The following is a 27,824-nucleotide window of genomic DNA, read 5'->3' as shown; positions in this document are numbered from 1 at the left end:
GCGGGCACGAAGGTCTAACCTTAGAACATCATGACGGATGGGTGATTGAAAGGCTCATGGCGTTTTACCTTTACCCCACCCTACCCTACCTCAACTTCGGTAAATTAGACTTCGTGAAATGGGCCACAATAATGCATTGGCCATCGCATCGCATTGCATTGCATCGCTCCTGCTGATGTTTTTCTCATGTGATGAGGTGAAGCGAAGTGAACGATCATGGTAGAGTAGCTGGGAAGATGGATAAAGGGTTGTCTTGTCTTTGCCTCGAGATCCCACGTCCTCATCTTCGTATTGTAGGTTGCAGTGGTAGGTATGAATCGCTTCTTGCTGTGTGATGTGCATGGTAGGTGGGGGTGGGGGATTAACTAGCTGGGTTCTACCAACTTTGTGCGCGGAGCGGATGGTGATCTGAAGAGAATTCGGTCTCTCCAAGTACTACGGTAAGGGGGCATAAATATTCGTAGCACGAGCACGGGTGTTAAGAATGGCTAGTATAAAATACGTCGCTACCACAACTGAACCTCGTAAAGGTGGCCCAGTCAATAGCGCTGAGAAGCAGCGACAACAGCAAGGATAGAAATATAGGAACTGTTGAGCAGAAACAAGCGCGCCTCAAAGTATCTGAAATCAAGGAGGCTGTGGATGAGTTCTTAAGCTTCCAGATATATTTAAAAGGCAAGAAGGTGCATTCAAGATCCCAGTTGCAAATAAATATACCAAGCAAACGAAAGAATAATCCTAAATGAGACAACGAGTTTGACGACGACTAGTTAGACACAAGGCCTATAGCGACGCGTTGAGACATATAGCTTTACTCGGTTCCTAGTGCATATTTATCAAGAAGGTCGTTCACAAGACTCATGGCTTAGTAGAATTTGCATCTCTGAATCAGCCAATCTGCAAGTACATCTGTACAACTAGTACCGGGGAGTTAAAGACGTCGAACTTATAGTGAGTAATGAGGTGTATTCTAACTTACTATGTATTAGCAGATAAAAAAGCCAATCGGAGTAGCATATATCTTGGCACCGACTAGCTCCCTTTGATTTTGTGAAAGCTACCCCCCAGATGCTAATGTTCCCGGATTCCAGTGTACAATTGCAAAGGCAGACCTGGTGGTCGCGCTCCACGTCCTTACTCTCGCTTCTCTTTGTCTGGTGGTGAGGTTTGATTGTAATCGTCCTTCGAAACCCTTCTACACCTGTCTTTTCACAGCACACAGTCGCCCTTCACTGAAATACTTTTCTTGCGTTGCATCACTTCCCAACTCTTCACCCAAGACTAAGAAGTCTGCACCAATGAATGCTAGCAAGCCCGTAGCATTTGGTGTTTTGTCTCTTGCTTCCTCCAGCTCCTTTGGCTGTGGGTGCGTCTTACAAGCGGAGAGCAATTGCTTCGTGCTTCACGCATCATGGAGCGGAGCATCGACATCTACACTGCGCGCTTAAGCGATCCAAACCTTGGTAGGTCTCTACAGTACTAAAGACTAGTAGCTGTAGTGTGCCGCTCTGTGTTGTGCTTTGAAGATAATAGGCTTCGTACTGATCTTGACAGATGCTAAAACCAAAGCCAATATTGCGACTGAACTCCGCGATTCGATAGAGACCCTCTGCTCAGGCTCGAGTTATCCTAGATTTCTTGCGAAATTATGGCCGGTATTCAAGAAGATATTACAGGGCGAGCCCGTCTTCATGGCAAATTCGCCAGACCATGTACGTGTGAAATATGGCGCTGCAGCTTCTCGCAAGGCTAAACATCGCATTAGATTCTGCGCAACCATATCCTAGAAATTCTCCACAGAGTACATACGAATTCGCCAGAGATCGAACCTTACGCAGCGGACATAGTTGACACTTTGATGGAACTGGTGCGGATAGAGAACGAAGATAATGCTGTACTGTGCATGAAGACCATCATGGATTTGGAAAGGCACCAGGTTATGGCGACAGCATCAAGAGTTCAGCCATTCCTAGAGCTCATCCAGGAGATGTTTCAGTTGATGGAAAAGGTCGTGAAGGACACTTTCGACACTCCGCAAGGTGCTACACCCTCGATCTCGTCCACTCCTAGCCATGCCTCTCAGAATTTCCAGTCGCCACGGCCGGCATCACCTGCAACAACAGTCTCGGATTCAGGTGCTGAAAAGAAGGACCAGGCTCTCGCGCCGGGCATGCAGTCGTTTAAGGTTCTCGCTGAATGTCCCATCATTGTGGTGTCGATTTTTCAAGCACATCGGAATTCCGTATCTGCAAATGTGAAAAGGTTCGTCCCGTTGATCAAGGAGATTCTGCTGCTCCAAGCGAAACCGCAAGAAAGAGCTCATGCCGAAAAAGGGGCTGCTAAAACCATTTTCACTGGTGTGTGCAAGGAGATCAAGAATCGAGCTGCTTTCGGCGAGTTTATCACTGCGCAGGTCAAGACTATGAGCTTTTTGGCATACTTACTACGAGTATACGCACAGCAGCTGCAGGACTTTCTACCTACGCTACCGAGTGTTGTGGTTCGGTTACTCAAAGATTGTCCACGGGAGAAATCCAGCGCTCGAAAAGAGCTCCTGGTAGCTATCAGACATATTATCAATTTCAACTACCGGAAGATCTTCTTGCAAAAGATCGACGAGCTTCTAGAAGAACGGACTCTAATCGGAGACGGCCTGACCGTGTATGAGGGCATGAGACCATTAGCCTATAGCATGCTGGCAGATCTCATTCATCATGTTCGTGATTCTCTCAGCCAGGATCAAATTCGGAAAACGATCGAAGTCTATACTCGCAACCTTCATGACAATTTCCCCGGAACCAGTTTTCAGACCATGAGTGCCAAACTCCTCTTGAATATGGCAGAGAGCATTACCAAGTTAGAAAACAAACAAGATGCACGTTATTTCTTGATGATGATCTTGGATGCAATAGGCGACAAGTTTGCCGCTATGAATCATCAATACAATAACGCTGTGAAGCTAACTCAACAGTATGCCAAAAGCCCAACAGATTCACAATCCGAGAGCTTTCTTGCCGATAAGGAACATCCGCCGGATTGGGACGAGATTGACATCTTCAATGCAACTCCAATAAAGACTTCTAATCCAAGAGACAGAGGCGCAGATCCTGTTGCAGACAACAAGTTCCTATTCAAAAACTTGGTCAATGGCCTCAAGAACATGTTCTACCAGCTCAAAATGACGAATCCGCAAGGAGTCAACTTCGATGACGCAAACACCCCCGTCAATTGGTCTGAGGTCAGCTTCGGTTATAATGCGGAGGAGGTCCACGTCTTTACCAAGCTCTTTCATGAAGGAGCACGGGTTTTCCGATATTACAAGACAGAGCAACCGCCGTCCGAAGGCCATTATTCATCTCCCGTTGAGTTCTTAGCCAGCCACTACATGGCACAGATGAGTCGGGAGGAGAAAGAACTTCTAGAAAGCTTTGGTACTGTATTCCATTGTATCGACACGGCCACTTTTCATGAAGTATTTCATGCCGAGATCCCGCACCTACACGATCTCATGTCTGAACATACTGCTCTGCTCCATCTACCGCAATTTTTCTTGGCTAGTGAAGCCACCTCACCGGCCTTCGCTGGCATGGTTTTACAGTACCTGATGGAGAGGATACATGAAGTCGGCTCTTCTGATGTCATCAAATCCTCTATTCTACTGAGGATGTTCAAGTTGTCTTTCATGGCCGTGACACTGTTCTCTCATCAGAACGAGCAGGTCTTGCATCCGCATGTAACAAAAATCGTCACTCAATGTGTGCAGCTATCCGTTACAGCAGAAGAGCCGATGAATTATTTTCTGCTCCTACGATCTCTTTTCAGAAGTATTGGAGGCGGCCGCTTCGAATTATTGTATAAAGAGATACTTCCGTTGCTGGAGATGCTGCTGGAGACCTTCAACAATTTGTTGCAGGGAGCACGCAAACCAGCTGAACGAGATCTTTATGTGGAATTAACACTGACAGTACCTGCACGATTGAGTCACCTGCTGCCGCACTTGAGCCATCTCATGCGGCCTTTAGTGGTTGCTCTTCGAGCTGGCTCAGAACTCGTGGGTCAAGGACTGCGGACACTTGAGTTGTGTGTAGATAACTTGACTGCTGACTACCTCGATCCGATCATGGCGCCAATCATGGATGAGCTGATGACCGCTTTGTGGGACCATTTGAAACCCAACCCGTACAGCCACTTTCATGCTCACACTACAATGAGGATCCTTGGCAAGCTGGGTGGTCGGAATCGTAAATTCCTAAATCATGCGCCACAGTTGACCTTCAACAACAGTGCAGACGATGATCCCAGCATCGACATCAAACTCGTCGGATCAAATAAAGACCGAGCGTTTCCAATTAATACTGGGATTGATTTGGCAATTGCAAAACTTCACGAGGTTCCGAAATTGCCGGCAGCGAAGGCATCAGACAGTTTTCATAAACAACAATCCTTCAGACTCCTGAGTTCGCAGCTGAAGCTGAATATTGGGCTTGATAACCTCCCGGATGAACTTGTGACTCTTCTACGAATGCAGGCCAACGAGCTAATAGCGAACAAGACCGATTCTTTAATCGATGTTGTGGACATAATGGGCAGGTCTGACAAAGAACAGTCCATGCAGAAGAAGAGAGATCAAGAAGACGTCTTGAAGAAGCTTCTGAAGGCCTGTATATATGCTTGTACCGTCCCAGAGCTCGAACCGCTCGCAACAGCGTTTCTTCATGATGTGTGCCGGCACTTGACTTTGATCGAACTGGGTAGAGCGCTTGCCCAAGCGAGACACAGGAATAAGCCTTTTGATGTCAACTCGGGTGAGGGTGAATCGTTTCTCGATCCAAGAGTTCTTGCAGATGCATTTGTGGAATGCCTGGCATCAGACGATGTACACGTTCGAGAGAAGACAGAAGAAGCAATCAAGGTGGTGCGTGACACGACGAGGACAATATTCGGCTCAATGGAGAGGGCCTCCAAATTCTCCTTCTTCCACCATTTGGCCAAAGTCTTCTGTCATCATTGCCACGAGATGGAATGGTTTGCAAAAGCTGGAGGTGCGCTCGGCATACATGTTCTGGCTACAGAGCTCGACTTAGGGGACGAATGGCTTGCAGGCAAGCAGATCGATTTTGTTCGAGCTTTGATGTTTGTCATCAAGGATATGCCTCCAGATCTTCCGGCGGGGACGAGAAGAAGAGCACAGGATACGCTCGAGATCATACTTCGGCGTTGTAATAAGGGTTCAACGAGGGAAACTTTGGCGAATGAGAAAGGCAAGCTATATACATTGTGTGGCTTCTTCGTATTCGAATTGGCTCATATGAACCGCCATGTTCGTGAGACGGCTCAGCACGCTTTTGCCGTATTGGCTGAAGTCATCGGTGTGGAGAGCTACGACCTTATAGAGCCTGTCAAGGATCGTCTCCTACTTCCAATCTTCAACAAACCGTTGCGTGCCCTCCCCTTCGCAACTCAAATCGGTTTTATTGATGCCATCACGTTCTGTCTTGGCCTTGGTCACGATCTAGTAACCTTTCACCACGAGCCGCTGAATCGCTTGATGATGGAATCCTTAGCACTGGTCGATGCTGAAGATGAGACATTACATACAAAGCCGGCAGAGCATAGCGTTGCTGAAACAATTGTCGATTTGAGAGTGGCATGCCTTCATCTGTTATCTTTGGCCATGAACTTTGCAGAATTTGCCAGCAACGCGCAGCAAAGCAGTCGAGCACGAATCATTGCTGTTTTCTTCAAGTCATTATACCACAAATCTCCCGAAATCATCGATGCCGCAAATGCGGGACTAAAAGACGTTCTAACACAGACCAATAAGTTGCCGAAAGACCTGCTACAGAATGGCCTTCGACCTATACTCATGAACCTCCAAGACCCGAAGCGACTTAGCGTACAAGGTCTTGATGGTCTTGCCAGATTACTCACACTGCTAACCAATTACTTTAAGGTTGAGATTGGAGCAAGATTGCTGGAGCATATGAAGGTCATCGCGGACGATGCGACGCTGCAAAAGGTGTCCTTCGGCCTTATTGAGCAGAACTCTCAGATGAAAATTGTTGCTGCTATCTTCAATATCTTTCACCTGCTTCCACCGGCAGCGACCACCTTCATGGAGGAACTTGTCAACACAGCATTAACCCTTGAAGAGAAGCTTCGACGGACTGCACATAGTCCTTTAAGGAAACCATTGGTGAAATACCTGAACCGCTACCCGAAGGAAACTTGGTCGTTCTTCCAGACGCGTATGCAAGATGAAAAATATGGCCGTTTTTTTGGCCAGATCCTCTCTGATCCTGAGGCAGAGCCGTTAAGACTTGGCCTAGTTGCAGAAACCGAATCTTTCATACATGCATCGTTTGACATGAGCGAGCCGGAGCAGAAAAATACCGCTGCCATCAATGCCATTTTTGCTGCACACTCAGTCTGCTCACATTCACCCACAGATGATTGGCTTCAATCGTACCCTGGACTGAAGGATCGCTTGCTTTCCGCTGGTAAGGACCTGGAGCAGAAGTTGCGGGCCGACCAACTCTTCCCCAAGCAGCGCCTTAGAGTGGAGCAGGCTGGAGATCAATTGATGGACATCTTCGCGAGATGTCTTGCCCTAGGCCCTTCAGATCTCGACTTTCTCTTCAAAGTTCTCACAGCCGCAGCGGCGAAAGAAATCAAGGTTACGCTTGCTCTTTACAGATATCTTTATCAACATATCATCTCGAGCGACTCTGTTGAGTATCGTCGATCCATTGTAAGTCGATGTCTGGACCTTTACACTCAGCGGAACGTTTCCCAAAGAGTGAAAACTTTCGTTTTTCACTACGTCATGAACCCCATTTTTGCCATGGATATTATGCGAACGTGGAATATTGGCCACTCGTCCTCAACGCTAATGGATAAATCCATGGCTGAGCTTCTGCATAATCGCCTCTGGAAACCGCAGATGGCAGATAACTTGGAAGACTCCGGACAGCAGGGAGTTGATCATTCTCGTATGGAAATATTGCAACTTACTGCCTTACTACTCAAATACCACGCCAGTACGGTGGCTGAAGCACGGAAAGACATCATCCGATTTGCCTGGATCCATATTCGACTGGAAGACATCATCAACAAGTATGGAGCTTACGTGTTGATCAGCTATTTCATCGCTTCATACGAGTCACCGCAGAAAGTCGCGGTACAGATCTATGTTTCACTTCTAAGAGCTCATCAGAACGAAGGAAAAGCCCTGGTTACTCAAGCGCTTGAAATCTTGACACCGGTCTTACCTCAACGGGTTACTCAAGCTGGAGATCCCAAATATCCTCTGTGGGCAAGATGGCCTCGCCGGATTCTGGCAGAAGAGACGGGAAATCTACAACAAATGATCAGTATTTTCAATTTTCTTGTTCGACAAGCAGATTTCTTCTACGAGTCTCGCGAGCATTTTGTGCCTATCATTGTGCCCTCCTTACACAAAATAGCATCGCCGCCAAATCCTTCGAATGAGAGCAAGAAGCTTGTTCTAAGCTTGATTGATCTTATCTCTATTTGGGAGGAAAAAAGAGTGAATATGTTCACGACGTCTCAGGCTACCAGTAGTTTGCCAAGCATGGCCCGCGATACGACTGGTTCTTCTGCTCTTGCTCCTCCATCGACTAAGGAGCGGCCAGAGTATGTTATCCCGCTCGAACTTCGTACAGCTGTTATCAAATATCTCGTGACCTTCATCACTTCCCTGCAAGAGAAATATCCTGTCCCCGCCGCGGAAATGAAGCTAAATGCCATGCAAAAGGCTCAGCAACCAGGCATGTCAAACGATATGTGTGTCAAAGCAATGAAGCTATTGCGGGAGTTGTTGTCGCCACGATTGTGGGCTGATGTGGATATTGATCTATACCCGAAAGTCATGGAGCCAATTCTCGCTAGCGAGAAGGCTGACAAACCGGACGAGAAGCACATAACGAGCATGGTCAATACTCTTCAAGTGTTGCGGGTCATTATCGCAACGAAGAAAGAGGAGTGGATTGTTGCCCACTTACCAGCCATCCGAAAGCTGCTAGAAAAACCGTTAAGAATGGAAAATCTTGAGATTCAAGATTGCCTGCATGCTGAAGATGACGACAAGGTCTCACTAAGGATCAAACCTTTGTTAAGGCTGGTCCTTGATGCCATACCACAAGAACAGCCTGAGGAGGAAGATGCGATGGACATTGACTCTACACCTAATGAGTTCGTGCCCTACCTTTCAAGTATTGCCACCGAAACACTATCTGCAAATAATCTGACGTCCAGCATCACCATTTTGTGGACTCTATCTCGGGTAAGACCTGCAGAGATGGATCAGCATATCCCGAACGTTATGCGAGCTCTCCAACAGTCTTTGGCAAAAGACCATGTGAATGCTTATAGTCCACCTCAACAGATCCCTCAAGGTTATCGACCTGGCGAGCCGAACATGAAACCGGATGAGTTTGCGCTGGGGGTAGATCTGATCAAAAAAACCATTGATCTGCTCTCTGCCCGTATGTCTCATCTAGGGGATCAGAGACGTCCTTTTCTGAGTGTGCTTGCATCGTTGGTCGAAAAATCCTACAACGCGGAACTCTGCAACAAAGTTCTAGACATGGTTGAAAAGTGGATCTTTGATTCCGAGGAGTCATGGCCAACCTTGAAAGAGAAACATGCTGTTCTGCTGAAGATGTTGTTATTTGAGAATCGACCGGATCAAAGCCTGCTCAAACGATTCTTGCAGCTGGTGATACGCATCTACGACGATCCGAAGATCACCAGAACGGAGCTGACGGTCCGGCTAGAACATGCTTTCCTGATCGGTACGCGGGCTGCTGATGTAGAGCTACGCAATCGATTTATGGCGATCTTTGATCGCAGTCTTTCGCGAACGGCAAGCTCCAGACTGAGCTACGTGCTCACATTACAGAATTGGGATACGTTGGCAGAATCCTTCTGGCTGAGGCAGGCTACGCAACTGATCATGGGTTCTATCGACACGTCGACCCCTGCACGATTGCATAACGAAGATTTCAGGGTTCAACCAGTATCCGCATTGTTCAGTACTTCACTTATCAGCAAAGAGCAGAAGAAAGAAGATGTCATGGTCGAGGATGGCCTTGACGCCATCGTTGCAGATCAAAGAAGGTTCAACCAGGAGATTGGAGATGTCAAGGTCCGAGATGTGCTTGAACCTTTATGTCAGCTGCAGCATGTTGATCCTGATCTGGCTTACGACATCTGGGTGAAACTTTTCCCTCTGTGCTGGGCAGCTTTAACCCGAGAGGAACGGATGGATCTTGAGAAAGGCATGGTGACACTTCTCACCCGGGAGTATCATCAAAGACAACTTAATCTGAGACCGAATGTTATCCAAGCACTTCTTGAAGGAGCCGCAAGGTGCAAGCCCAGGTTTAAGGTACCACCTCACGTCATGAAATTCCTGAGTCGAACATACTCAGCATGGTATACTGCAATGGTTTCGCTGGAAGATTCTGCCATTGAACCAATTATCGACACGCCCGCTGTCCGGGAGAGCAATCTGGATGCTCTTGTCGAGATCTACGCTGGTTTACAAGAGGACGACCTGTTTTATGGTACTTGGCGACGAAGATGCAAGTTTGTGGAAACCAACGCTGCGTTATCCTACGAACAGCACGGCATTTGGGACAAAGCACAACAGCTGTACGAGGCTGCTCAGGTGAAGGCTCGTACCGGAGTTGTGCCTTTCTCGCAAGGAGAATATTCACTGTGGGAAGATCACTGGATGATTTGTGCTCAAAAGATGCAGCAATGGGAAATTTTGAGCGAGTTTGCCAAACATGAAAACTTCAACGATTTGCTCTTGGAGGCGGCATGGAGAAATTTTGAAGCCTGGCAGGGAGAGGGTAATCGAGAGCAGCTAGAGACGATGATCAAAGCTGTCTCTGATGCACCAACTCCGAGGCGGACATTTTTCCAGGCATTCATGTCATTGCTCAAGTTCCATGCGAACAAAGAAACCAGAGGAGAATTCAATCATATGTGTGATGAAGCAATTCAGCTGTCTATTCGCAAGTGGCATCAACTACCCAAACGCATCACGAACGCGCACATCCCGATCCTACAGAACTTCCAACAGCTTGTCGAGTTACATGACGCAAGTCTTATCTGCGACAGCCTGCAGCAGACTAATGAACGAAATCTGGACCAAAAATCCCAAGAGTTGAAAATGCTGTTGTTGTCCTGGCGTGATCGGCTACCAAATATTTGGGATGATATCAATGCCTGGCAGGACCTCGTTACCTGGCGACAGCATGTTTTTCAGCTCATCAATTCTACATATCTACAATTAGCTCCACAAGGTCCGGGCAATAATGTCTCGAACAATTCCTTCGCATTCCGCGGCTTCCACGAAACTGCTTGGATCATCAACCGTTTTGCGCATGTTGCACGGAAGCATCAAATGCCGGATGTTTGCATTTATCAACTCAGCAAGATCTATACCTTGCCGAACATTGAGATCCAAGAAGCGTTCTTGAAGCTAAGAGAGCAAGCCAAGTGTCATTATCAAAACAAGTCCGAATTGAACAATGGTCTTGATGTGATCAATAACACCAATCTCAATTTCTTTGGCCCACAGCAAAAAGCCGAATTTTACACTCTGAAAGGAATGTTCTTGGCCAAGCTGGCGCAACGAGATGAGGCGGATGATGCTTTCGGTACTGCGTTATATTACGATTTGAGGCTGCCCAAAGCCTGGGCTGAATGGGGTCAATATTGTGATCGACGGTTTAAAGAAGATCCTTCGGATATGCAAGCTGCCTTCAACGCTGTGAGCTGCTATCTTGAAGCAGCAGGCTTGTACAAAAGTTCAAAGGCTCGGAAATTGCTTAGCAGGATTTTGTGGCTGCTTAGCCTCGACAATGAAGAAGGAAAGATCGCCAGCGCTTTAGAGATCTTCAAAGGCGATACGCCTGTGTGGTACTGGATCACTTTTATTCCTCAGTTGCTGTCAAGTCTTGAGCACCGCGAGGCAAGGCTGTCTCGGTCAATTCTTTCAAAGATTGCCAAGTTGTATCCACAAGCACTGTTCTTCCAGCTCCGTACCACTCGAGAGGAGCTGCTCAGCAAGAAGAAGCAAGCTGAACAACGACAAGCCATCAAGGCCGGACAAGCTGCACAGCAAGGCAAATCAGCATCGCCAGAACGAGGCGGTGATGCTACCTCCTCTTCAAGACCAGGAACAGCTCAGGGAGAATCGGCCGCCAACGGCAATGCTGGCTCTCCCAAGCTCAAGCAGGAAGCAAATGGGCAGGCACAAACTAACGGAGAGGGCGAGAGACCTCCAAGAGAGCCGTTGAAAAAACCGGAAGAGTATGCTGATGAGATCATGGCAGGCTTGAAAACAGCGTTTCCATTACTGGCACTCTCCATGGAGACGATGACTGATCAAATCCAAAAGAACTTCAAGTGTCCTCCCGATGAAGATGCTTACCGTCTCATCGTTGCCCTGTTAAATGATGGTCTTGCTTATATCGGTCGAGCTCCACAATCTTACGCTCAGGATGTCAAATTGCCCCCTGCGACAGAAGCCAACATCTGCAGATTTGCGGAGACCATCCTTCCCGGTCATCTTCGAAAATCGTTTGAAGCCGATTTTGTAAACAGAAAGCCAACCATGTTTGAGTACATCCAGAAGCTTCGAAAATGGCGTGACAAGTTTGAAGAGAAGCTTGATCGAAGACAGCCTTGGATTTCGCTCGAAACCTACAGTCCACATTTAAGCGAATTCCGCTTTCTGAAATTTGATGAGGTCGAAGTTCCTGGTCAATATCTAGAGCACAGAGACAAGAACACTGACTTTACCCGCATTGAACGGTTCATGCCGACAGTAGATGTGGTTCGTGGGATTGGGGTCTGCCATCGTCGGCTGACAATTCGTGGTCATGATGGAAGTCTACATCCTTTCGCAGTACAACATCCTGCCGCTCGACACTGTAGACGAGAAGAACGGATTCTCCAACTCTTCCGCATTTTCAACGGTGTGTTGGCCAAGAGAAAGGAAAGCAGAAGACGCAATCTGTACTTCCATCTTCCACTTATGGTCCCCATCGCTCCCCACATCAGGCTGGTACAAGACGATTCGTCGTACATCACCCTTCAAGGCGTCTACGAAGACCACTGCCGCAAAACCGGCACCAGCAAAGACGAGCCCATTCTCTTCACCATGGAAAAACTGCGCGCCCTAGCCGACAACAAGCAGAACCGAAGCGTTGAACAAATGCAAATCCTACGGACAGAAATCCTCACCGCCATCCAGGAACGCTGGGTGCCAAACACTATCGTTCTTACCTCCTTTCAAAAGATCTACACCAGCTTCGAAGACTTCTGGCTCTTCCGCCGCCAGTTCTCCTACCAATTTGCCGCCGTCACCTTCATGACCTATATCATGCACATCTCGAACCGCTACCCAAGTAAACTTTCCATCTCCCGATCATCCGGCGACTTGTGGGCCTCGGAGCTTATTCCAACTCTCAACTCCACAAAACCGTTCTTCTATAACCCCGAACAAGTCCATTTCCGCCTGACACCTAATATCCAGACCTTAATGGGTCCTCTGGCCATGGAGGGGATTTTTGCCGCCGCGCTCATGGCGATTGCGCGCTGTCTCACCGAGCCGAGCGAGCAGGAGTTGGAGCAGCAGCTTAGTATCTTTGTCAGGGATGAGATGATCCACTGGGCGGCGAATAATAATCGGGTGGGAACGCTTAAGGAGGAGCAGCTTAGAGAGGCGGTGGGCCAGAATTCTGATGGTATCGTGAGGAGAGCGTTGGGGTTGGCGAGGACCCCCGATCAGACTGCCGGTCAGACAACTGCGACTGCTGGAGGCGGAGGAGGAGGATCAGTAGGGGGTACGGGCGTGATTAGCTCATTGCCGGCTAGTCAGACGGTCATTGACATGATCAGTAAGAGTGTCAATCCGATTCACCTGGCGAGTATGGATGCGCTGTGGATGCCTTATCTTTGAGGCCCTGCGGCTGCTATGGATCATGGTACAATGAGCATCGACGGATGAAGTTGTTGGGAATGGGGGCTTCACGGTTCACGGCACGTTCTCTTCTTTCACACAATGACAGAGAGAAGAGCGCTTCTTACGAGTGACGGGAGTCAGGGAACGTGGAATGGAAGGTACTGGTGGTTCTACACCAGATCAAGCTCTTTGTTTTTATTTGATTATCAATTTGACATTTTAGCGTGGAGTCCGTAGCGTGTCTCTTTTTTTCACTCTCAACCTTTCGATGAGAAGAAATACTGGTTTTGGGGAATACTGTTTTTTTGGGGGGCAGGGGAGGGGGGGTTAATGGCTGTCGCTTTTTCTCCAAGTTACATAACTTGAGCAAGCTCGATAGATGTGTGTATGTGTGTATGAACACAGAGAGCTTCCTCTGATTCGAAGATTGGAGTTTGATCGGTATTCAACGTAATCATTCCATAAGGTTTGCTTTGGGTTTAGTCTTATGGGTTTATAGCTTCGCATCATATTGTGGTGATCCGATCCCGATCCAGATCCAGACGTCTTATGATGGGGGGGAAATTGCTATACATCTTTCTTACGTCAGTACGGAGTAAGTTGATCCCTATTGTCCATAAGGAATTATGTATGCTGGGAATCCCGATCTCTTGTGATTCATAAGATCAGGATCAAGATCGTGATGTTTAAGCAATCCAATCCGATCCGATCTCATCATCTTGGACTAAGGCAGTACTTTATATCTATATACTCTTCTCTAGTTCTGAGTTACAGTCAGGAGATGAAGCGGCAATTTACCTAGCTAAGTAATGACTTTTCTGGGTCTGGACTTGAATCAATTTTGTAGGGAAAAATAAATCGAGTTAGATGGATGGTTAGGTGAGGGAATGCGAGATATACATATACCCCTGTTTTACTACCACTGTAGAATACATCTCTTGCTGATCCTGATCCTGATGCCGACCCCAATTCCGAAGGAGAGAATACAATACAATACCCGTTCTTTAACTAACTATATCTATGTGATGGGGTAGAATGAGTGAAGACTGACTAATTATGGAGAAAGAAAAAGGAGAGAGAGAGAGAGAGAGAGAGAGAGGCAGGGAGTTCAAGCACAAGATGAATGATGAGGTGAGTATTCATCTACCCTACCGAGTACCAGGTCCATCTTACTTATCATCTTCGATCTCTGTCGTGTAACAGATACAACAGGAAGGGCTGGCTGATCCAGAGCCTTTAACCAAGTTAGACCAGCAAAAGGAGTCCATCTCTGCGCCTTGCTGTGCTGTGCTGTGCTGTACTATGCTATGCTAGCCGTACCATACTGTACGTATCACCGTATCACCATATTCGTGTCAACCAACCCCCATGCCAAGCGTCGCCGTGCTGCCAGTCTTGCCCAAATCAGTCTGGCCTCGCATTATCCTGTGTTCCAACGCCCAGACACATCTTTTCTGTTCCTTATCCAGACAAACCAACAGACAGGACAGTCGAGAAATCTTTCAGGACCAGGTTTCCCCAAGACCCAATCCGCGCTGGCTCCTCAGATCCAAGCCGAACTCCACCATTAGCCAACGGCATTCATTACTCCACAAAAGGATCCCTCCTCCTCGTAGCCCTCGGACCAAGCTGAGTTGCATTCGCTCTCGTAACCGAACTCGTAGCTGCGCTCCTCGTACTCGCATTCCTATTCGTGTTCACACCACCACCTCGTTCTCTATTCCGATCCCGCCTGAAAACCCGATCCAACATCCCCTCCGCCTGTCCATCCAACCCGCTACTGACTCTCTCTTCGTGAGTCAAAGGACCCACCTCCACTCCCTCATTATTGACTCGACTCTTCCCATATCCCTTCCCCAATCGCTGCTGCGTCCGGGCAAAAGCGTTCCCGCCCATGCCCATCTCCCGTGTCGTCATTCTAGCATTCATCAGCTCGTGCTCCTCCCTCTCCTCCCGCCTCTTACACTCCAGAACGTTCCCGCCATGCCACCACCACTCGCATCGCCACCAAGTACGCGGACCGCTTCGTGCAGTGCTAAGACAGCATCCTGCGCCCGTTCAAGACTGAGCAGGACAAGACCGCGTGTGCTGTGGAGACTGCCGATTAGGTTTCTACCTTCGACCCCACCAGCACTCGTCATACCGGCGGTACTGGGACCACTGACGCTTGAAGTTCTACCCCGGCCAGAATTGCTCCCACCACCAGTACAGATCCTGAGGCATTCGTCTAGCTCGCCGAGGCTCTCTCGGTAGCGATTTAGTCGCCTAAGCGCATGTGCGAGGTTCGCGCGTGTAGCAACCCACGCAGACGGGCTCCAGCCCAGTTCGGATGCGAGATTGAGGGACTGGCGGAAAAGTTGGACTGCAGCTGGAAGATTGGCCTGATGGTAAAGGATTACCGCTAACTCGTTCAGGACAAGAGGATCACCCCCTGTGCCTATACCTGCACTTGTGGCGGGATAGTTGATGCTGGGAGGAAGAACAACGCGTGATCTCTGGGGTTCGTTGTTGAAGTACTCCGCCTGTTCTTCTTCGTCGACGTCTTCCACATTTTCGTCTTCATCTTCTTCTCCAGAAAAGAGCTTCTGATCTGGATTCAGGGAACCGGAGGACATTTGGAATGCCAGGACGCAATGCTCCCAGGCAGTTGTCATGTTGTTGAGGGCGAGGTGTTGCATACCGATGAAGAGTTGAGGAAGGTGTGAGCCTTGGAAGAGCCGTACAGCGGTGCTGTATGCTGCAATGGCTTGATCGTGCTCGCCTTCTGCGGCGAAGGTGTGTGCGAAGCCGATCCATGCTGCTGCTGAGTGCGGGTCCATGAGTGAGGCTTTGCTGAAGAAGCGGCGGGATTCCGGTATTCGATGTGTGGAAAGATAGTAGGTACCGATGGCGAGGTACGTGTAGGGTTCATGGGGAGCATGTTGCGAGAGAGTGTGTGAGAGAAGGAAGAGGGTGGTGTGCGAGGATGTTTCGTGCAGGCAAGCGAGGTGCAGGGGATAGAGATTAGGAGTGTGGCCCAGGGTCGTGGTCGTGGTGTCATCGCCGGAAGGGGTGGTTTGGGAGTTGAGGATGGAAGACGTAATGGCCAGAGCTTCTTGGAAGCGACATTGAGTGTAGAGAGTTTCAGCACGGGACAAGAGGAGGTCTGGGTTGTTCGAGAGGTTGTAATGGGTTGAGAGTGTCTCTGTGGCGTCGGACAACGCTGCCGGAGAGGCGTATTTGGAGAGACGGGTGGTGTAGAGGAGTTTGGTGAACTGTGCAGCTTCTTGAGCCAGTGCGGGATCTTCTGTCCGTATCATTTCGAAATCGAGCTCTTCCAACAATTTGAGCTCTTCATTTGGTTTCAGCAAGGAGTTCTTCATGAGCTGATCAAACGCTTCGAAGCACTGGACATCGATCTTGATGGCTTTGATGAAGCACTCCTTTGCCCTATCAAAAGCGTTTCGCTTCGAATAGCACAGTCCTCGGAGATGGCACATGGCTGCTTCGAATTTGATGTCCTTTTCCAGCTCTCGATCCCGCTCTCGCTCCTCGCTATGCTCGATTCTGTCCTTCCTGGAGAGGGTGTGACCATTCCGTAGAGTGACATGTTTTGTTTTGGTTCCGTTTGAATGTTGAAGCCTCCGTCGGCTGTTATGATCACTGGGAAGGAGATGATCGGGATTCTGTTCGCCTAGAGTAGCAAGAGCCAGTTCATATTTTCCTTGTTTGATGTAGCAGTGAGCCGCGAGATAACGACATGAAGTACTTCGTACTATGAGGCCGGATCGTGATAACAGTGCAAGCGCTCGAGCGAAATTGTTGTTTGAGAAGTGAACTTGAGCCAGCCAAAAGGCATCCTTGTCATCGTCTATTGACCGTTAACAGAGGTACACGACACGAGATGCGGACTCGGTATCGTACTGCTGAGGGCGAGGACTTTGTCTCCAATGTAGATGGCAGCCTCGTTCTGGCCTCTATTCAGAGCTTCTTGTCTCCAACCTCGCAGGTATTTATCCATAGTTGACCAAAATTTGTGGGGGTTGCTGGTTAGGGAAGCGATGGGCAGAGAGCGTGGTGTGAGCCGGAGGAGAGAAAATACGTAGATAGCATACTGGCCGTGTGTAATTCGCCTATAGTGCCCGGTGGTTTGTTTGCCTTCCACCGCATGTGTATCCGCGTCTGCATCTGCGTCTGTGTCTGCATCTGTTTTCTCCATCCACGTGTTGTCACTTTTTGCATGTCGCGGGAGTCGCGACCCAGCTGCACCGACTCCGATTGGCTCCCCAGATGCAGCCCTACCTTGTAAGCTGTGGGCACCTCCTCCCGCCGCGGGCCTGTAACCAGCCCTGTAACCAGCCCTGTAGATCAAAGGCAACGAATCTGACGTTCAGTGGTGGCATATTTCTCCCCTTTTGATTATCATTCAGCACAGCTTTCACGAATAAACTCTATCTCTCTCCGTCTCACTGCTCGCCACCTTACGAGCAGGACGCAACCGACTCGAGAACGCATCTTGGAGAACCTTTAGGTCCTTTGCTGCTATCGTCTCTCCGTCCGCCTGTCCGCCTATCTGCCTCTACCATAAAACGCCTCCTTACCATCCTCCACCTTGCATATTCACATCTACCTGCTTTGCAGTAATTCTTGCACACCCCCACTCAGCATGTCGGAACGGAAAGTTCTGTCGAAATACTATCCTCCCGAGTTCGACCCTTCCAAGCTCACCCGCACCCCTCGACATCTCCGACCCACCGGCCCCAAGCTCATCAAGGTCCGCCTCATGGCCCCTTTCAGCATGAAATGCACCTCCTGCGGTGAATACATCTACAAAGGCCGCAAGTTCAATGCGCAGAAGGAGACCACTGACCAGAAATACCTCAATATTAGCATCTTCCGCTTTTACATCAAATGTACGCGCTGCAGTGGAGAGATCACCTTCAAGACTGATCCGAAGAATATGGATTATACCTGTGAGAGGGGAGCTAAGCGCAATTTTGAGATCTGGAGGGATGGGAAGGGAGATGAGATTGACGAAACAGATGAGGAGCGGCTGGATCGGCTACAAAGGGAGGAAGCCGAGGCGGAAGAAGTGGAAGAGAGAAATGCCATGGCAGAATTGGAACAAAAGATGGAGGACAGCAAGCGGGAGATGAAGATTGCCGACGCGTTGGATGAGATCCGGACAAGGAATGCGAGGATAGAGCGAGGAGAAAAGGGTGGACTTGGTGTGGAGGAAGCTTTGGCAGGAGTACGCGATCAGGTAGAGGAGGAGAGATTAAGGGCAGAGCGAGAAGATGAAGAGATGGCGAGGATGGCTTTTGAGGAGGGTAATCGAGAGAAGGTCCTGTTGGAGGAGCTCGACAAAGAAAAGCTGAAGGGCGGCAATGGAATGGCAGGGGGAGAAGCAGATCGAGCTGCCATGCCACCTCCCAGCTTTGACAGGGTCAAGAAGGCAAGGAAGGTGATGGTGCCAGGCCTGGTCAAGAAGGCCGAACCAAGCAAACCTGCTCCAGCACCGGCACCTTCGCTCGGACTGATTGATTATGGTTCAGATTCGGATTGATGCTAATTATCCTGTTATTTTTGTGACCTTTAGCCAGCGAGCACACCATCATGGTACTCATATCTCATCATGATTTACACAGTTCTTCCAATCCATATTTTTCTAAGTCGCAGAAGTCGCCGTAAGTTTCCAAGCGGCACAAAATCGATAGTACATATTATATGCACAGATGTCACCTTGATATGAAACCCTTCCCCTCCATTGGAGAGAAGAAGATGGGCGATTAACGACGGGTGTCTTCATCTTGGACCTCGTTCTGAGATGCACCTCCAACCAAAGCCAGAAGGACACCTTGTAACCACCACTGCAGCAACATAGTAATACATGCTGAGACTGTGAGCCGCCAAGCTGAGGTTCATGTAGGGGGAGAAAAGAGAGAAAGGGAGGAAGAAAATCGGTGCTAGGTACTTGGAGGGATCACGTGCCTCGCTCTTCCCGAAGCTCCAATTATTTAGCCGAGATGCCGACATCATTGGTCTTCGATTTCCCATTGGAATGACATCTGACAACCCTACAATATCGAAGACGTTGCAGGCACACAACCACCACCACCACCATGTTGCATCAAAGGGCGGTCCAGCAGTCAATACGATGGCGTATGTGTCCTCCCCAGACCTTCAAATCTACCATCGAAACATTACTAATCCCGTTACCAGTCGCTGTAGCCAACCCCTCCACCTTCAACAAGACCACCTCTCTCGCCAGACTCGCCCCCCCAGCAGCCATAGCCACGGGCAGACACATCCAGATCAGGTCAGAAGCAGCCCCTCTTACCTACCCAAACATCCATCCTCCACTCAATCCCGCCTCCCTACCAAACTTACATCTCCGTCCAGACAAGCCGCAACCCAACCCACCAGCCCCTCAGACGCGTACTCGATCCTCGCCTCGCAACGCCTCCACCGGCCCGTCTCCCCACACCTCAAGATATACCGTCCGCAGATAACCTGGATCCTGTCCGCGCTGAACCGCATCACCGGCTCCGTCCTCTCCGGCGGCTTCTACATCTTCGGCGCCGCCTACCTCGTCTCGCCCCTGTTCGGCTGGCATCTCGACACTGCCTCCTTGGCGGCAGCGTTCGCCAGCTGGCCGTGGGCCGCGCAGCTGGCGGCCAAGATGGCGGCCGCGTTTCCGTTTACGTTTCATGCCTGGAATGGGATCAGGCATCTCACTTGGGATGTCGGGGCGGCGTTGAATAATCAGCAGGTTATTAGGACGGGGTGGGTGGTGGTGGGGTTTACTGTTGTTAGTTCGTTGGCGTTAGCTTTGCTTTGAGAGGAGAGGGAGGAGAGGAGAGAGAGGAAGGAAGATTGCGGGTTGGGGAGTGGAGGAATGTGAGCCAGAACGATGCTCTATGGTAACAACGGTAACTTATTTCTGTGGTACAAGTATTGATCTGAGGGTCTAGTCGACCAGTACCTTGAGCGCTCTCACAAGTTCTGGTTGCACTCTTCCTGTCCCTCGTTCTACTACACATGTTCCCGCCTTACACTCAAGCGTCCACTCCAATCTAAGGCAGAACAGCCAAATGCCTTCCCTAGCCCCAGGCCTCCCTATATATATCTCAAATTTATCTGTGGGATATGATTCAGTGTTGAGATAAAGCTGCGAAGGAAAGGATGTGAGTTGACTTCCTGTCGCTAAGGCAACTAGCTATGATACAATGGAAACGAAAGGAGCAACGGTTCAAAGATATTAAGGTTGAGAAGAAGAAAAAGGCAATCAAATCAGTAGAGGTAGTAGTACTCTTAATGTTGAGCCAGCCGTAAGCAAATGGACGTATAGGGGCAGAACAGGAGGTATACTGATGGTGTCAAGGGTGAGAATGGATCAGGTAGGGTGAGCCAAGAACGCCTGGGAGGAGGTCTTCCCTGGTTTGCAGGGGGGCCCGATGGGTGATCGGTGGTGTATGCATGTCATAGAGTCTCATAAGGAGGTGCGAGGAGCTGGGGGACATCAATTTGATCTAGATATTCTCGAGGCACCATAGCGTTTGCCAGCGCAAGCCCTAGCCAGATCGTACTCCGAGCTCAATGAGACGCAGTAATTTCCCAATCCCGCAGCTTACCCGCTATGCTAGCCAAAGACCACAAAGTTCTCAATCTTTCAGTGTCGATCGTTGGTGGCGCTCGTCACTCTGCTGCGAAAAGGCTCGTTGTCATGGTACTGACGAATTCGTCCTTCATTAGGGCTCGGAATTTTCAGCGATGAAGGCGAGATGAGCGGCAGCGTCGAAGCGGGATTCCAAAGGTAAGGCATGAAATGGAGGTCCGACCTGAAGATTGGTTAGGCCCGGGTCGTCTTAGACGTCTGACCTTGAGACTTACATCTTCACCCTCCGCTATGCACAGGCCTGTTCGCTTGCGGGACCGAGTATGGTAAGTCAAAAGAACACTAGAAGAAGCGTGAGCAGGAGCACTCAGCTGGTCAGGAGCAGTGCATTTCACGAATAATGGTAGACCATGCCTGCTGCCAGATTGCTTGCCATCTTCGTCTGAAGACACGGAAGGGTGGCCATGTAACCGTTGATCCGACGATATTTCGCTTTTAAGAAGTGGCAGGATTGGTGGACCCTTCCACAATTGTGACAGAACGCGGTACATTTGGTACGCCGTGCCTCTTTGACCTTGTCGGATATGTAGGGTGCTGCTTGCCTGAAGTGCTTCAAGGTGATGAGTTCACGGAAATGCTGATTCGTGGTGCTGAGAGAGACTGTTGATTCGTAGTCGAGGCGCTCGACAATCTCAAGCTGCAGCTCTCTCGGTAGGGCAAGAAGAGGCATCGTGAATTCCTAGATCGCAAAGCCAAACTAACAAACCAGAAGAATGAGAAGCTTGCGAAAGTCTGCAGCATGTCCAATCTTCGAAATTTCAATCATGAAATATGCCGTCATGCGGCTTGCGCCGGCCTCAACCACGTGAGGTTGTGTTCAGACAATCCGAGAATTGCATGCAGCACAAGCTGTTTAGTTGATTTCAAATTTTTTCTTGTCATCTGGATTCTTTCATCAGCTGAGAAAGTGTTTTGCCTCTATGATCATCACCATATTCTATAAAAGAAGGATGGTAGTTTTGGTGTAGCTGGACAATGAAGAGAGTTCAACTAAGTCGAAAAGCAGTTCTGCACTTAGCACGCAGACTGCTCATAAATGTAACGGAGGCATGTCGCCTGGAGACTGCAATCATCGAACTCTATCTCTGGAGAATCTGTAGTTTGAAAGATATCAAGACGTATAGAAGGTCGTGAACATCAAGAGTAGGCTTCACAGAACGAGTTCATGGGTGGCAACAAGCTTCAGTCTCTAATAGTGCACCCTCACTCACTATTGATTAAGAGTGAGACCATTCGGTATCTGATCAAAGCTACCCTGGGTGTATACAGGGTTCGACCTTATTGAGTTATCACAAGCAGGGGCTTCAACACCTGGGGTATTGGACCTGGACGTCTTAGACGACCAAACATTCATTTGCTTGGAGCTGTAGCCGTGCAGAGTAATTTGCTAAGCATAGGGGCTGATGAGATACACATCGACCTGGCTTTGAGACTCTGAACCCAAATTTTCGTGTAGATTGTCCCGTCTGATCAAAGTCAAGTCAGAAACCGTCCTCGAGGTTGTGCTTTCCAGGCGGCGTTAGATTCTCCATGATCAAAGCAGTTGGCAGGGTTTTCTTTAATCCAGCTGATGGCTCCAGGTACCGGATTCGGATCTGTAGTATTCCTATTTACCAGTAAGGACCAATTTCAACCCAGATATGGGACAATATGAGTGGTGCTCGAGAAGTAATGCAGTACGGTGTACTCCGTAACTTAGTTTCGAACATTTATAAATGCCAAGGCGCATGTGAAACCGATCATGGCATCACCGGACTAAAGCTTATCCGAGACGAGTCTAACAGATTCCTCCCCAAAACAAACTGGTGAACGCTTGGCGGACACGATTATTCGGGCATATATACATTTTTGCGGCTGGAGATAGCCGCACTATCTACGCAGCCTGAGATACCTACTATGGCTCCTTCTCTGCACCCATCTCATGCTAAGTCAGGAAGATCTGCGGGGTGCATATCCTAGATGGTTGAGGACCTAACAACCCTACAGAAATCGTGAGCCTTGCTAAGAAATTCGAACTGCTGTATTCATTTGCGCAGACTCCTTGTTCTTCAAGATATAGCGACAGTGATTCCGACCGCCAATAAAAAAACTTGAGCATTGCAAGCAAGGTGCAAAACAGAATGACTCTATGGATCATTTCTCGGCCCACAGCACCGCCGCGAGGCGGACATTCTCTATCTATATACTCACTAGACCGCGGCAGCCGAGTTCTTGCGTGAGTCGTTATATCCCGCCACGCTCAACCGTGCATTGGCGATGATCTCGTCATCGTTCTCCACGAAGGCCTTGTCACCGAATGCGATGGCAATCTCCTCAAGCGTGTGGTTCGCCGTCTCGACGTAGTAGAAGTACGCCAGTCCAGTCGAGAACAGACAGAAGCCGGATATGATGATGTAGTAGTAGCCGCCAATGCCGGCGAAAGCATCGGGATAAGACATACCGATGATGAAGTTGAAGACCCAATTACTGCAGGTTGCGAGGGCCATACCTTTGCTACGACTTCGGAGCGGGAAGACCTCGGCGGGCAGAAGCCAGGGCATAGGACCCCAGGTGAAACCGTAGGTTGCGTTGTAGAGGACAACGAATGCGTAGATGCCGTTTGCTCTGGTTTGAACATCGAGGTCAGCTTCGGTGAAGGCGCACATGATACCTAGCGCGATGGCCAAGGCGATACCTCCTAAGATGAGGAGTGGACGTCGACCCCATCGATCAGCGAGCCACCAGACGACTATTGTTGCCGCGGTATAAGGCAGGGCATTGGCTGCGGTGTACAGGAGGGACCTCTCCGTGCTGAATCCAGCCGCTGCGAGTGTACTTGGTAGATAGAAGGAGATGATGTTGATACCGTTGAGCTGGGCAAACATTTGAGCTGTAATACCTACGATGGTACGCTTGCGATAGCGTGTGAACATTTCCTGAAAAAGACAATTAGTAATCGATTGGAAGATGTTGTATGGAAAGTCAACATACCTTCCAGCTGGATTGACCTAAAGTCTGTTCATAACGAACAGCCTGTTGGATTTCCATAAACACGCGTTGGACATTTTCAGCGTGAATGTCACCTTTGGAGTGAAGATCGGCCACCGTCTGCAAACTTTCCTTCATGAAGCCATTTCGAGCCAACCAACGTGGTGTCTCTGGCAACACGAAGGACATAGACAGGAGAATGAAAGCCAGACCCATTTGGACGAAATATGGCCCCTGCCAAGATGAGTTGTTTGGAAGTAGGAAGTAGAAGCCATAGTCGACCCAGGTGGAAAGCATATAACCACCAATAAGGAAGGTGTACTCGACTCCGACCATTAAACCTCTCCTGTGAGGAGCAGCGATTTCGGTTTGTATAATAGGCACTGTCATAGAGAGGAAACCAACACCCAGGCCTTGAATCGTTCGACCAGCAATGAAACATGCGAGATTGGGGGCGAAAGCCTGAATGAAAGCGGTGACGAAGTAGATGAATCCACCAATCGCAACACATCTTTTTCTGCCGATGACATCACCCAGGTGTCCTGCAGTTATGGAGCCTATAGCGGCTGACAGTTGTAGACATGCAACGGTGATACCAGTAATGCTTGGGTCGACAAATGCAGCGTCGCCTTCCTCGCCACCATGCTCACTGAAGAATCGTCTCACAAACACCGGATTCACCAGCAGCCCAGAGACGATACCTAGGTGTCATCAGTTATTCATCTGCCCCCGACTCAGTTAAAACATGTCATGTACCTTGATCATAACCAAAAAGTGCATCTCCCAAGCTCCCGAAAAGGCAGGTCATCCATAAAAGCGGCTTTCCGGTAAAGAGGTACCGAGCCTTATAAGTTCTGGGTTTGAGTTTCCTGTCCAGCCATGGAGACTCGCTGGTCACTACATTGAAGTTCTCGACCTGGTTGTTGGTGGCACGAGAATCTCCCAAAGTGCGTTTCTCCATACCTGAATGGTTCTTCCCGTACAAGCGAAGGCGATTCGAGGGTGGCTTTCAGTAGACCGGTTTCTGAGTGACTCCACAAATCCCTGGACTACACTCCGACTCTGGAAGTCTTTATATGCCATGGTCGATCGGACAAACGCTGAGCGATCCGCACTATCAAATTTTGATAGGTACGTTGGCGGAAGGATGACTCTCGAGCAAGCCAGGGCCATCTCGGTTCCGATGTTGGCCCAGAAGATAGAGGCAAACCTATTGACCAGACTCAAGCTCAGAGTCTGTGTAGCGTAGGCGAATGCTTATGCCCCATGCTTGTTACTGGTCTATCTCCGACTTGCCACAAGTGCAAATGGCTGCCAAGATTGAGCTGCCGGAGCTGACATACTAGTGTATAGTTGTCCATTTAAAGTGTCAGCTGTGTTGTAGGATTGGCTCTTGGCCAGCATTGACGCATACACATCTTTGTGTAAGGCTGAGGATGGCGTTCCATTCCCACTTGGTGTCAACCTCCTTGCCTGCTTGAATGGGGCAGGTGGCTCTCCAGCAAGGTAACTAGTCTTGAAACCGAGTGCTGCATTAAGAACTGTGGCTATCTATAATGCTGGAATGAAGAAATCTCCCAGAAGCTGTATAGGAAGTGACCCAGCAACAACAGCCTCCTTTGAGCTCGGTTCTTGCCAGACACAATTTGTGCAGATGATCTTTGCCAAGCGTCGATTGCGTCAGGCATGGCATGAGTGCTGAGCACTGCCACTACTAGGCGAGTGGAAGGATGGATATGCTGTTCGGCGATCCTGGAGCAATTCACTTTCCAGTAACGATAGTTGGTCGCTCAGGTATGAGGCTACGCAGCGACCGTGGGAGTCCTCCAGTAAGGCAAACGCAGGCGACTTAGTACTAGTGCGGCTCGGATCCGAACAGAAACTGAGCAAGGATGCTGCTCCAGAAATCCCCATCCCTCACAATACCGAGATAGTGGAATCCCATATTCAAGCCACTGATGCTGCCTGCACAACGGTTGGCAGCGCTAAGGGCGGTGGGACGCAGGAGAAGAAACGAAGAAACTTCTAGCGTGGGATTTGGAACATTTTAGCGTCTGAACTAGTTACTTGCATCATCGTTTCGTCGGCTCCCGATCAAATGTTCGCGCGGCCCTCCATATCGAAGACCATCATCCTCCGGGGCTGTCATTCGACAGGTCCGGAGGTTGCTGGTACGGGTAGTGCCTAGATAGTGCTAGTTAGCCTGAAAGATCATGCGCCTGGGGCACGTTCATCCTTTAGCCACTAACAATTAATTCTGTGATCTTTCTCCGAATGGAGATAACGGGTGGCTGTCGCCGAGGACACAGGCACCTTAGGCGCTTGTCTCGTAATTGAGGATAGCAGTCGTGACCTGGGACCAACTCCGCGATGTCACCCTCCTGCTAGGGCTTGCAACACTAGGATTGCAGCCCCAGGCTGGTGTTCACTATCTGTTTCGTCTATTGTCCATGTATACTTCAGGGCAGGAACGATCCACAACGTGCTGCTGACCAAAACAGAGCCGAACAGCCGCCTAGTGGCATTTTAAGCCATGCAGCAGGCCTTCAAGAGCTTAGAAGACAATCCACGAAGCAACTGTAAGTACGCTTCATAACCCTGTCATTTGATTCGAGGATTGTAGGACGATGCGCGACAAGTCCTAGAGTTGCAGAGTAACGTACGGTTCTGTGCCATCTTGAAAAACTTTCGCACTTGTGCCTATCCATATCTCCGGTTGGAAATGAGCAAATTTTCGATTCGCAGACAAATGCCGAGCGAAGCGGAGGTAGACGGAAGGCCACTATTGACCGCCCAACCATTCTTGTTACGAGGCTCTGATACTGTGTACCCTGCTGACAGGCGGTCAACGTCGTGTTATTACCATACTAGCATGATAGGTCGGTAACCAATCAGAAGGTGCCGTGCTATCCGAGCAGGAAGGCTTCCTGCACTTGATCACCATCCCAGCGGTAGGACCTTCGTCCGACGCAGCGCCCCAGTGATCCGCAGACTCATTTTCTTGTCCAGGCTTTCATTATGCCTACACGGAGGAACTGTCACAAGATTTGCCCAGTTTCATATTCAGCCGCGTGCAGTAACTCTTGTAGAATAAGCGGCCTAACAGGTTCCGACGTCGAGGTTCGCCAAAGGTTTACGGGATCATCCTATCCCTGGTCAGCACGGTGTCAATGCATACCTGACTGGAGGGGGCAGCCGATACTTCACACTCCAATCCTACAGCATTTGCTTCTGCAATTTCTTCCTAGTATGCTCACTTTCCATCTTCAGGCCTTGGCCTCTTGATTGCTATTTGAAGAGAGAAGCTGCCGTATCGACTGCAAAAATGCAATCAACAAAAAGATAGATGAGAATTCACAACTTTGCTGCTTTTGATGACGCTGAAAAATTCCTTAGCATGTCATCCTGAGATCCTTGTACCAGGTCCTTTCTACTTCAACAACCGATCAACGCTCTTCCTTATAGCAAGAGGAGCTGTGATCATCCGTCGACCTTGATTTGCTGCGGTCGATGTGAGGTATTCAGGACCTCGCGGGACCCTGATAGGCTTCTCTTTGCCCTTGAAATTGCTCCATGAACCAGAAAGATGAAGATACGCGATCCCTAGGACATTTTATTTTCTCTAGAAATATTTCGTCCGAGCCGGGTTAATGGCGGAAGATGCTCTATGCGTAGCAGTTCAGGTTCCCCAGAAGAGTGTTAGCAAAGCTTGACGGGTCAAATGGACTTCCAGTATTGTGAGACTAAGCCTTTCTTCATGATCCAAAAGGTCACACCGATTTTTCCACATAAATGGCCAGATCTTGGAACAGTGCCAAAACGAAGTACAGTACTAGGAAAAAAGTATCCGGCCAACCCCACTTTCGTACCCCACCAACATTATCGACTCTCTTCATACAAATCACCATAGTAAGTTATGAACTCTTTGGATTCTAATGAAAAATAGCTCAAAATGTTCAGAAACATCCAGAGATTGAGGCTGGGCTAATTTCCCGAATAGGCAGTTGATATTCAGAATCTGGTGTACCACCCTTTGGCCGCAATGACCGCATTCACCCTACTATCCATGCTCTTGATGAGATTAGTTATAGCTTCTTCTCCTATAGCATCCCAACCCTCATAAATAGCTCTAAATAATCGTTGATAATCCTGCTCTGATTTGCCCATATTAATTAGCTCTGGGTAGTGATCATT

At 49.1% G+C, this 27,824-nt stretch overlaps 6 protein-coding genes across 6 annotated transcripts; 3 read left to right on the top strand and 3 right to left on the bottom strand.

The window, feature by feature from the left end:
- Window positions 1-1,411: 1,411 nt before the first annotated feature.
- EPUS_03057 (uncharacterized protein) lies at window positions 1,412-13,003 on the top strand (the record flags this gene model as incomplete). Its single annotated transcript, XM_007802999.1, has 3 exons — window positions 1,412-1,463; window positions 1,555-1,712; window positions 1,766-13,003. 3 exons carry the CDS (start codon window positions 1,412-1,414, stop codon window positions 13,001-13,003), a joined length of 11,448 nt encoding a protein of 3,815 aa, XP_007801190.1.
- Window positions 13,004-14,590: 1,587 nt separating this feature from the next.
- Window positions 14,591-17,006, bottom strand: EPUS_03056 (uncharacterized protein; the record flags this gene model as incomplete). Its single annotated transcript, XM_007802998.1, has 3 exons — window positions 14,591-14,924; window positions 14,981-16,856; window positions 16,910-17,006. The coding sequence occupies 3 exons, from the start codon at window positions 17,004-17,006 to the stop codon at window positions 14,591-14,593; spliced, it is 2,307 nt and encodes a 768-aa protein (XP_007801189.1).
- Window positions 17,007-17,651: 645 nt separating this feature from the next.
- EPUS_03055 (uncharacterized protein) lies at window positions 17,652-18,551 on the top strand (the record flags this gene model as incomplete). The annotated part of the gene is made up of 1 exon (XM_007802997.1): window positions 17,652-18,551. One exon carries the CDS (start codon window positions 17,652-17,654, stop codon window positions 18,549-18,551), a length of 900 nt encoding a protein of 299 aa, XP_007801188.1.
- A 556-nt stretch (window positions 18,552-19,107) lies between these two features.
- Window positions 19,108-19,826, top strand: EPUS_03054 (uncharacterized protein; the record flags this gene model as incomplete). Its single annotated transcript, XM_007802996.1, has 3 exons — window positions 19,108-19,147; window positions 19,208-19,304; window positions 19,388-19,826. The coding sequence occupies 3 exons, from the start codon at window positions 19,108-19,110 to the stop codon at window positions 19,824-19,826; spliced, it is 576 nt and encodes a 191-aa protein (XP_007801187.1).
- Window positions 19,827-20,736: 910 nt separating this feature from the next.
- EPUS_03053 (uncharacterized protein) lies at window positions 20,737-21,333 on the bottom strand (the record flags this gene model as incomplete). Its single annotated transcript, XM_007802995.1, has 3 exons — window positions 20,737-20,826; window positions 20,879-20,945; window positions 20,999-21,333. The coding sequence occupies 3 exons, from the start codon at window positions 21,331-21,333 to the stop codon at window positions 20,737-20,739; spliced, it is 492 nt and encodes a 163-aa protein (XP_007801186.1).
- Window positions 21,334-22,852: 1,519 nt separating this feature from the next.
- On the bottom strand, window positions 22,853-24,591 carry EPUS_03052 (uncharacterized protein; the record flags this gene model as incomplete). Its single annotated transcript, XM_007802994.1, has 3 exons — window positions 22,853-23,578; window positions 23,634-24,331; window positions 24,387-24,591. 3 exons carry the CDS (start codon window positions 24,589-24,591, stop codon window positions 22,853-22,855), a joined length of 1,629 nt encoding a protein of 542 aa, XP_007801185.1.
- Window positions 24,592-27,824: the final 3,233 nt, after the last annotated feature.

Source organism: Endocarpon pusillum (assembly GCF_000464535.1).
Source record: "Endocarpon pusillum Z07020 unplaced genomic scaffold scaffold189, whole genome shotgun sequence".
In the NCBI taxonomy this organism is placed as follows: domain Eukaryota; kingdom Fungi; phylum Ascomycota; class Eurotiomycetes; order Verrucariales; family Verrucariaceae; genus Endocarpon; species Endocarpon pusillum.
Note: the sequence above shows the minus strand (reverse complement) of the source record. Positions and strands in the feature narration are given on the sequence as shown.